We start from the raw sequence: 10,911 nt of genomic DNA, 5'->3' as shown, positions 1-10,911 counted from the left end.
TTACGGCCCTGAGGCGGGAATTGATTCACCCATGACTGCGGCTCGTGCATCAGCGTAGACCGGCGTGATGCCCGTCCACAACTGGTACTGTTTGACAAATTGGTCAGGCTTCCGTACAGATAAATGTGGCTGCTGCATGAGTGAGGAGAACGTACCTGATACCACCCTTGAGCAGAGAGAATCTCCAATCCCGGAATGGTTGTCCATCCAGCGTCTTCAGCCAGCTGCATGAGAGGGGTGTGACGTGGCATATAGGCCATCTCGAGCAAGGCTCGAGTGGATTCAGACACTGATGGATGGTGAAGAACTGACACGAGAACCTCACGCATTGTCGGGTCGATTGGCTTGTCGGCTGGGATCGTACTGATGACAACCGTTGGGGGCAGACTTGAGATGGCGGACACCTCCTCAACACTGCTCAGGTGTTGGATATCGTAGTCTGAGGGGAAGGAGTCTGCTAGTGCCTTGACATTGGTAGCGGACCTGGCAACTATGTAGATGGGTGCATAGCCGAGAGAATGCAAGGTATAAATCGCAGCTCGACTGGTGCCGCCAGATCCAATCACAAGGCCAGCCCCCGGAGAAGCTCGTGTGCGCTGTACTAGCCCTGCGGAGCGTAGGGAGAAAACCATGCCCATCCAGTCGGTATTATCACCGAGAAGGCGGGCCTTCTCGCCGTTCCCACTAGCCACGGGGATAATGGTATTTACAGCGCCAATGTGCTTAGCCGCATCCGAGACATCATCGAGTAAGTCCATGATATCAAGCTTGAGTGGGATAGTCACTGAAGCACCGCCAAAGTGCGGCGATCGGATGATGTCCAGAACGTCTGGTGCATGATCCGTCTCGAAAAGAGAGTATGTGTGCGGCAGTCCCGTCTGCTCGAAAAGTGAATTATGCAGGGCAGGCGACCGTGATTTGGCAATTGGCTTTCCGAAGAGATAGAAAGATCGCGGTTCGAGCTCCCCAATAAGGGACAATGCCTGCCGAATCTCCGCTGCTGAAAGCTGACCTGGAGCAGCCTTGAATGGCAGGTCAGGATGCGACACTGGCGTTAGGAAGCCGTTCAGCACTCGGCTCAATTTACCAACTGGGCCCATATTAATAGCAATCATGGGCGTTTTGTGCGATGCAAGCATCCGAGCCTTGAAGTTTGCGAGAGCGAAATTATCCTCGAGGTCGCGAGCAACGCCGACAAGCTTGATGACGTCTCCATACTGCAGAGCCTTATTGTAGAAGACCATCCAGGAACCATTCTGCCAAGACAATGTACCCTGGGGGTCGTGGTGGGAGGCAATGATCTTGCTGAAACCCTTGGCTTCGGCCACAGTCTGGATAACGGAGTCCGGCATGGTCATCTCAAGATCAATATACTCAACTCCCATTCTGAGCGCAAGACGATACAAGGCAGCTGCAGCATCGTAATCCGTATCTGGGAAACGGCCGCCCTGACTAACGGTTCGAAGTGTGTAAACAATGGGAATGTTGGTCACAGATCGAAGCAGCGAAACTTGTACGGCGACGAATTCGGGGGAGTAGTCCTCGAGCAAGTCGACACGAAGTTCAACAGCATCTGAACCGACAACAACGCGGGGAAGTAATTTGATGGCAGATGCCACATTGGGTAGGGTTAGCGACACGAAGAATGAATGTCTCTTGGACTTTACTTCCTCAAAGTGACGAGATCGACCACACATGACCGAGACAAATCGGGTGAAGTCAACGGGCGCTCCACGCAGTGCCTCTGATGCCTCGGAGTGCGGGCTATGATACTGGAAGTTGCTGCATTCGTCGAACCAAGGCTTCCGACGGTAGTAGACGCCACGAATGTCCTCGGAGTAGGCGGGCCTGCTCTTGTCTCGTAGGAGATACTCCACGACCTGGTCTGTGTCGCGATGAACAAGTAGCACATAGCCGCCGCTGCGATAGTACGAGACCAGAAGCTTTCTTGCCTCTGCGCTTTCCACGATTCCGCCGCCACAGGAGAAGACGTGGCAGTAAGACTGATTCTTCATGACATCTGCGAGCAGATCGAGTTCTGCTTTTCGGAAACCTTCCCATCCGTGTGACCCTCGGATCATTTCAGGGATAGTCATACCCTCCCTTCTTTCCAGTTCCATGTCAAGATCGATGAACGGCCTTTGCAGCGTTTCTGCTAAGAAAGCCCCTGCTGTTGTCTTTCCTGCACCTCTCATCCCGATGATGAAGATTGACCGATCACCAGGTGACATGCCGGACTTCTCCGCGTGCTTCTCCACATGTGGCTCTTCACCATCCAAGGTAACTTTAAAAGACTGGGACAGCACATCCCACCAGCCAGGCCAGGTTTTTCCAACGCACTCGCGTTCCAAAATAAGCACTGGATGAGGCGAAATGACAGACAAGACACTGAAGCTCATGGCTACGCGATGATCATCATAGCAAAAGATGCCTTCGCTAGGCTCTCTCAATTCGGTGTATGGTCGTCCGGTGACCTCAATGCCATCAGGAAGCTCAGTGCACGCGACACCAAATTTGGCCAGCTGATCTTTCATGGCAAGGATACGATTGCACTCCTTCACTCTCTGATTAGCGATACCAGTAATTCGAGTCGTACCTTTCGCGACAGCTGCGAGAACAGATGCTGTCAAGAAGGCATCGGTCATCGGCTCCATATCGACATGTTCCAAAGCTTTTAGGGTACCAGGCTTTGGCCCAGTGACCGTCGTAGAGTAATCAGTCTGCACGACGGTTGCGCCCATGGGTCGCAATACTTCAACAGCGAAGCGAGCATCGCCCTGGAGAGACTTGGACCCGATGTTTGGGACTGTGCATGTAGTGCCGGTGATGGCAGCAACGGCAAGCGGGTATGTGGCGGAGCTTGCATCGCTCTCTATCTCATATTCAGGGGGGTTTACGTAGACACCCGTAGGGATATGGTACGTATTTGCCTCCGTCTTAGAGGGCTGCACCTCGATACCGAAAGACTTCATCATGGCGATGGTCATATCAATGTAGGGCTGAGAGATAGGCTTCCCTCCGACAAGGCGCAGGGTGACAGGGTTCTTCGCGTATGGCGCTGCCATGAGAAGCGAGGAGACATACTGCGAAGACACAGTGGCAGCCAGTTCAATCACTCCACCGGCAAAGCCACCGGCGGCGTCTACTTGAACAGGCAGGCTATGCTCATTTCCAAGATATTTGACTGCGACACCATTGGTCCGCAGTGCGTCGACGAGGGGACCGATGGGCCTGACCTTCATTCTTGCATTTCCCGTTAAGACAGTCGATGTAACATCGGAGGGAGAGCACAGAGCAACTACGGTTGTAAGGAACCGTGATGCAGTGCCAGCGTTGCCAAGATAGAGAGGCTCCTTGCTTGCCTGAAGCTGCCCGCCCTTGCCCTTGACTACTAGAATCTCACCAGCGTCCTCCCAGGAGTAAGTTGCTCCCTTTAAGTGGGCGATGGCCGAGAGCATATACTCAACATCATCGGAGCGCAACAAATTCTTGATGCGGCAGGCACCTTGGCCCAGCGCTGCAAGAACAAGGGCCCGGTTGGAAACACTTTTTGAGCCAGGCGGCGTGACACTGACTTCTAGACCGTGAGGCACGCCAGGAATTGCACGAACCGATGGCGACAGGACAACCCTGATGGCACGGTCTTCAACCACGCTTGCCTTGGGCTCGAAAGTCTTTCCGATGGCGGACAAGAGCACAATCTTCTTCTTCTTGCCGTCGTTCTTCTTGTCCACAGCCATTTTTTGTAGCAAGACATCGACTGGACAGTGCTTCCCGGCAGTCAGTTTGACAACACGCTTGTCCTCGACAGAGGTCGGCAAATCATAGGCCGCAATGCATTTGACGAGGCGAGCAACCGCGCTTGGCCGTAGCACACCAAGGTAACGTGCCAGCTCGGCCTCCTTGACCATGCCAATGGCGACTGCCTCACCATGCAATACCTGTGGAGTGAGGATGGCCTCGTAGGCGTGGCCGATAGAATGGCCAAAATTGAGCAAATTTCTCAGTCCACCCTCTCGTTCATCGGACGACACAACTTCGGCCTTTACTCGAGCAGAGCCAAGAACAATGCGCTTTAGTATATCTCGGATAGGCGCCAATCTCGAGGATGACTCGGTCGACTTGGACCGAACGGCGGCAAGGATGGCGGGAGCATTCTGCTCCAGGGCAGTGAACTCAACCTCATCCCAAATAGCAGCAGTCTTGACGACTTCGGCCATGCCGTTGATGAACTCGCGGACGGGGAGCGTCTCAAGAAAAGTGAGGTCAATATAGACACGCAGAGGTTGCCAGAAAGCACCTATCAGGTTCTTGCCCATGGGAGTGTCGATGGCAGTCTTGCCGCCAATGGACGAGTCCACCATGGCCAGCAGAGTCGTGGGGACCTGGACGAAACGGACGCCGCGCATGAAAGTGGCAGCAACGTAGCCGATCATGTCACCAATGACGCCTCCGCCGAGGGCAATGATGACGGTGTCTCTGGTGCATTGCTGAGCCAACATCCAGTCCTCGATCTCTGCCTTTGTTTCACGGCCCTTGGAGCCCTCGCCTGGGGGGATTGCGTATGTGAGGAGACGGGGCTTTGCGGAGCTGGTGGCGCTGCTGCTGACAGCCTTTGTGAAGACGTCCTGGAAAGCAGGGACATAGAGCGGGAAGAGATTGGTGTCGGTGATTAGGACATAGGTGGACGAGGCGATGTTGCTGAGCAGGTCGTGAGTCACGAAGTCAAGCCAGAGCCCGTGGTCGACGACGATGTCGTCCCGCCCGAGGATGGAGATTCGCGTTGGGCTTGACTTCGAATTGGAATTCGTAGTGAGGGCGCCTACTGAGGCGCCATTGACCGAGGGACTCATGTCGGGGGACGTCGCATGAGCAATGAGGCCCCGTGATTCGAGTGGTGCCGTGATACTAGCGACTTCTACACCGTGATAATAACTAAGTCGAAGAGGTTAGTTAGGCAAGGCAGGCCTCGAATTGCACTCAATTGAAGCTCACTATGAACCCAATTGTCTCCGAGAACACAGGCCCAGCGATGCGGTTGAGCTCTCGTAGGCTGTTCTCGAGGGGTTTGTGCGTATTCTTTGTTGCACAGGAGTGAGCGGGATGAGCCTCCTCGAGCTTGGGGTGGTTTTGCGTCAATCTGTATGACTCTTCTGGCTACCTTTTTTTTTTTTTCTCCGTTTCCCGACCTCGCCCATGGAAAAGCTGGGGTTTGAGGTGGCATGGTAAAATTTTAGCGCTTCTGCAAGCTGGTGGGTGCAGGTCGGGTACTTTAAGGTACCTCTCATAGTCAGCCTGACCGTTCTACCAAAAGGTAGACCAAAGTATCCGGTCCTGAACATCCGCTGCACCTGCATTCTCACCCCACCACCGGCACCCGCCCCGAGGACGGTGCCTCCACCGCCCGGGGTAGCAAACTACCGCAGGGTGCCGTACATGTAAATTGAGGTGGATATGAAGATGTATCCAGTACAAGTTACGTGGTCCTCTTGCAAATCATATCAATCCTGAGTCATCTCTAGAGCCATTGTCATTCTTACACTGGTGCAGCTTTTTGCAAAGTGCCCCTTTGCACTCGAGATGTGTTAGCCACCCATCTCTCACAAAAGTCCTGTATAGGCGGGAAATAGGGTCTGCAGTCTAGGCATATTCAAATAGTCAAACGCCATTGAATCGTCCTGTCTCTGTGCATTATTGACATTACCATCGTGTATGTTCCATGTGTGCTCAACATGGGTGACAATGCAGGCGGCGTTAATTATACACATCTGGATATGGGTATGTTACAGGGTGGCAGACTCTCTCTAGTCTCGACCGTGGTATTTTCGACCGCACACCCGCCAGCTCAATGCCTTTCATGACCAGCGAGTTAGTATAGTAAAGATCTTACCAGTAACCATGACCAGGATTGAAGACATGTGCTGGTGCGCTTGACAAGCTCAAAACCCAAAACTATCCAGAAGAGAGCTGGAGTCGGGCTCCTCGAAGACGCTCGGCGGAGGAGGCTGCCGGCCCAACATCTTCGTCTCTGAAGGCGTCTTCGGTGCTGGTGAGTGTACTGGAAGGTCTGCCACAACGAGAGAGCTTCTTCGCTTCAGCAGTTTCAGCGGGTCGATGTCCCCGCCAAACCCGGGCATCATCGTAGGTCCTGGACGTAAGAACTCCCAGTTGCGCACTATCAGCTTGTCAGTAAGAAGCATTCTTGCCACTTGTTTCACAATTCTGACTCACCGAGATCGAGACCCAGTAGGTCACAACCCATTCGATCATATAGCCGAGCGTTATGAAGGACAAACTCCCATTCGACCTTCGGGGTAACCTTGGATGCACCGCGCAGCGTTTGCAGCGTCTTCTGCCTCAGTTGGGAATACAGTACCACGAGGGCTGGGTCATCTGTGAGGAAGGATCTGGACTTGAGATCTGGAGAGGCTGGGGGTTCCAGGAGAGTAGAAACGGGGGTCTGGAATTTCATTGTTAGCGTGATCCGATGTTGGAGGCAATTTGATGCTCACAATCAAGGCGCGGACCGCCATGTCGCGCCGGCGGAGCATCCAGAAGGCCCACGATGCGAGCCAGCGATTGCCCTCTTGCGTGGCAATAGCCAGCACTTCATCCTCGAGCAATTTCTTGAGGACTGGACCCTGGTCACCTTCGTAGACGCGAGCAATTGCAATGGCAAGCTGTAGATCTTTCAGCTGGTTCAAGCAGACATTGACTGCATCCTGTAACCGGTCCGCGAGAAGGAAGAAGGCCGCCGCATATGCTGCGCCTGCTGTCAGTATCAAATGAAAGCAGCTCGTTCTTGAAAGAACTCACAGAATCGTCTCTTGCTCAATAGTGCATACGCATTCTTGAGAGCCGTAGTCCTCCACCTAGGATCATCAAAATTATTCGCGAGTAATTTTAAGGTCGCACCCTGTTCTCGGTTCCATGATGCCATCCTCCATAGACCCTGGAGCACCGTCTTCTTCCTCAAGGCGAGGTAGAAAAGGCTGCAGTCCACCGGGTTCTTCACCTCACTCCTCGTGTATTCATTTCGAGCGATGATTTCGAATTGTGCTACCTGTGGAGGCTATTAGTAGTGCGGCTAGATTATGGGACCGGGGGGTTCTTGGACTTACAACTGCAGCATTATCGGTCAGCCACATGAACACGCCGCTCTCTCGCGCACTCTCCCAGAGAAGCCTTCCATGGTGTTGTCGCGATACAAAATCGACCAGAATATCCTGGCTTGTGGAATGATAAGCCCAGCTAATTTCTCTCCAGGACATGTGTATTTCGTTCGTCCGCCCTTTCCGCAGTGCATGCTGCCGGAAGAAGAGCATGAAACGAGCACCATTTTCATCTATTGACCGACGCTGCGTTTCGACAAGGCCAACACATTCAATAATGTCGACCAGCTGAATCTGTTCATGCCCAGACAGCTGGGGTAATGCAACCCTGGTGAGTTTCTCACATATTGCTTGTGCTACATCCTCACTGAACGGATCGTCGGCGTCGTCGCTTGAAGTTCGCCGAGAGAAATAAGAGTCAGACTCCCGCTCAACTGCGGGTGCATCAGTCCACTAGATCAGTCAGCAAGTCAATTCAAAAATAGTACGAAACTGAATGTGCATGCAGATGACATACATTCCTGCTTGTGTAGAACTCTTCCATATCCAGACCCAAGTAGTCATCTATCTCGTCACCTTGAACCCAGAACTTCAGAGTCCTGTGAAGGGATTTCAAAATACGATGTACTAGAGATATCTTGCCAGCTAGCATGAATTGGCTCAAGAATTGGGGATGAAAGACCGGTAAAGGACCGTTAAGGCGCTGCACAACATCAAAGAGGTCCCACATCCCATCTTTCCGGTGAGGCAGTCGAAGACTGGTAACCAGTGAGCTCGAGACGTCGAATCTTCTATCGTGAACATAAAGCTGGTTGCCTGTTCCTATCACGAGATGTCCATCGCCAAGCCACGTGGAATCCCCAATCGAATGTGGCGTATAATCACGTATGCTTATTTCTCGGACGGGTGCCCAAGCCGGTCCTTTGTTCAGGTAATCGAATCGCATCTCCGAGAGAAGAAGCACCCGAGACGGGAAACCAACCGCCAAGATAGACTGAGAATCAGGTGTGGAAGTCCAGTCCAGATCTTGAATGATATTATGGCTTTCAAAGTCCTGAGCGTATTCTAAGCGAGCACCGCGGATATCCCAAATCGTGAGATTTGAGCGGCTCGAGTTGACAAGAGCTGCCTTCTTCATTGTGCTACCACTTACAAGAGCCGGGTTTGCTACTGCGGTCTCCATTGAGGACGTAGACAGCCACTCCACTCGGCCGGGCGAAACTCGCGCAGTCCAGAATTCGACCCTGCCCGAGTGAGTATACGAGATGGCAACATCACGAGCAAACACGTCTAGGAACCCTGATATAACAGGTGAGGAGCCTGCTGGATCTACTGGCAAGACATATGCCAGATCTCCTGCATCGTCCAGCTCAAAGCGGCAAAACTCTCGTATTGAAGCTTTTCGATGGCCGTTCACCTGTGGCTGTGTTGTTCGTGGGGCGTAAATAGGAAGGTCTAATTGCCAAACCACACCCTTCTTCTGAGACGTTATAGTCGCAATGTGCGCGACAGAGCTATCCTCAGCTCGTTGTCGTGGGAGATTCAACAGGCACAGCGGCTTCCCTGACACTGAATAGCTGCAACTTGTAAGCAAGGAAGGTTTGGATTGACGGCAATCCCAGACGGCGATACGGTCATGGAAGAGAAACACCACGAATCTCCCCTTTCGCAGTACACATATTCTGTGGATATGGCCCATCTCGGGTATCAAGTTTTTTCGGGAAAGATGTGTGTCTGTTGCACCCAATGCATGCGCCCAGACAATACTTTCGCCATCTTGTGTTCTTGAAACAACAGCTCGCCCACTGAAGTTTCTCACCATCTTTCTGATAGGAGATGAATGACCAGACCAAATAGCTTTGAGAGCAATTCGTTTAGACTGAGGGTTTGGGTCGAAAAAGCGTGCTATGTTTGACTCAAATACTGCGATCCTGCCATCAAAGGAATGGACCAGCAAATCCAAAAAGCCACCGGATGCTGTAGAATATGGATAAACCTCGATATGCTGTGAAGGATCGCAGTCTAGAATGTTATAGAAGTTGAGCTCATCAGCGTCAATGTGAGCGACTGTGAAGATATGGTGCGGGCTTTGAGGCTTGCTGGTGATGTTCTCCATGGCCCAGGCCGACATATGGCCTCGCCCATCGAAGACAATGCATATCTCTGGGTTGCGATTCGCCACTGAGATGATGTGCTGAAGGGCAGCGTCGTCTTTCTCGCTACCCGGGACTTCATCTTGGACTGCCTTCTCCGTCGCAGCAGCAAAATCGCGACCATGGAGGATAGTCGCCCACTGGACGGTGTGTGGGCCTCTGTTGCCCAACGCCTGGTTCTGCAGAGTAGCAGTAAGATCCACCGTACCCCAAAGTTGCGGGAGGGGGCTTCCATGGATGTCAGAACCTGTCCATATACGTAGTACGTTATCGACAGAAAACGTGAAAAGAACATTGTCCACTGTCTGATCCACATGATACGGTTTCCGCCACTGTAGACTTGATACCGCTTGGGGGTGCGGCAGGTATATGAAGTCGAATCGAACATCATCGGAGCCGAAGGTCAGTCGACGCCAGACTTTCACAAGACGGTCATGATAGCCAACAGACGCTATATACGCCGAGTCGTAAGACAGCAGGGCGTATTTGACCTTGCTGGGGACAGTTTTGCGCCATACGCAGGTTGGTGAAGTCGTTGTCTGGTACAGAGCCAAGGATGAGTATCCGACGAGCAGCTCTTCAGAGCCACCCCATGACAGACAGAGCCCAAGAGCCTTCGAACAACCTTCACCATCTTGAGCAAGACTTATGTCGGTCGGAAACGAGGTTTGTAGAGCCCACTGTGAATGACTTGTTTTTAGCATCCATCCACGATAAGCACCGATGGTCACGCTTCCGCCCAGCTTACCTTTAACGCGTTCTCTTCCCGGCCAAAAGGCTGATATATGCGGATGTTCTGATTCGTGCATACTGCTATCTTGCCGGAGACCTCGTCGAAAGAAACCGCTTCTAATGGGGTTTCGTCGTCGTCGTAGATGGTTTGGAGAAGGGTATCGTGATCCGTGAGGATGGCGAGCGAATTGCCGCTAATATAGACCTAATTACCGACCAGTCAGTTCATTTCCTGTGGTCTACAGAGCTGGGTTGCATCTGTTCAATTACTCACAACAATGCGCCGCGAGTCCCAGAGGCCTGTGGTAAGAGCTTGGAGCCTGGGCTCTGGCTTGCCTGGAAGGACAGCCTTCATTGCTACCGCCGGGGATCCAGCCGCGATGTCATCTCTGGGGTGGGCGCAAGGAAGATAGGTAGTGCAGAACGATCAGGAGCGCGCCATGCAAGTGATGCAATAGCTGGGAGCAACAGGGAATCTGGGACAAGTATGAGCTTTGGCGATTGAATTGTTTTCTGTCTGCAAGTCGCGACGCCTGCCGACGAGGAGCCCCGGTCTCAGGAAGCCGGGCTTCAGATGCTGATCGAGATGCCAATATCACCCTTGGCTGATGCGACGACGCAGATAGGGTGTTGGTTACTGGAATATAGAGATAGAGCCTTGAAGGGAACCGGGGGTTGATCTGTCGCGAGAGAATATTGGTCCAGAGGCATCACCAGACTCATGGAAGTTGAGGTGCAGCACCAGACCTTTTGGCTTTTGGAGAGCTACCTACTTAGCTACCCCAGTAATTGCCCTGAGTGGTTTGTACTGTACATGATCTAGGTGCCGCGGTACACCACGCGTAATGTTAAATTTTGAGAGGTGTACTTGAGACAGGCACGTCATCCCACTTTAAAGGTCCGCTGAACTTAGC

General features: G+C 52.6%; 2 protein-coding genes across 2 annotated transcripts; both read right to left on the bottom strand.

The window, feature by feature from the left end:
- UCRPA7_7489 (putative pentafunctional arom polypeptide protein) lies at positions 1–4,853 on the bottom strand (the record flags this gene model as incomplete). Its single annotated transcript, XM_007920019.1, has 2 exons — positions 1–87; positions 156–4,853. The coding sequence occupies 2 exons, from the start codon at positions 4,851–4,853 to the stop codon at positions 1–3; spliced, it is 4,785 nt and encodes a 1,594-aa protein (XP_007918210.1).
- Positions 4,854–6,214: 1,361 nt separating this feature from the next.
- Positions 6,215–7,764, bottom strand: UCRPA7_7488 (putative wd repeat-containing protein; the record flags this gene model as incomplete). The annotated part of the gene is made up of 4 exons (XM_007920018.1): positions 6,215–6,460; positions 6,513–6,769; positions 6,817–7,063; positions 7,630–7,764. The coding sequence occupies 4 exons, from the start codon at positions 7,762–7,764 to the stop codon at positions 6,215–6,217; spliced, it is 885 nt and encodes a 294-aa protein (XP_007918209.1).
- Positions 7,765–10,911: the final 3,147 nt, after the last annotated feature.

Source organism: Phaeoacremonium minimum, assembly GCF_000392275.1.
Source record: "Phaeoacremonium minimum UCRPA7 unplaced genomic scaffold PA7_03_scaffold_534, whole genome shotgun sequence".
NCBI classification, from domain to species: domain Eukaryota; kingdom Fungi; phylum Ascomycota; class Sordariomycetes; order Togniniales; family Togniniaceae; genus Phaeoacremonium; species Phaeoacremonium minimum.
The sequence above is the reverse complement of the archived record's forward strand: the minus strand, read 5'-3'. Positions and strand labels throughout refer to the sequence as shown.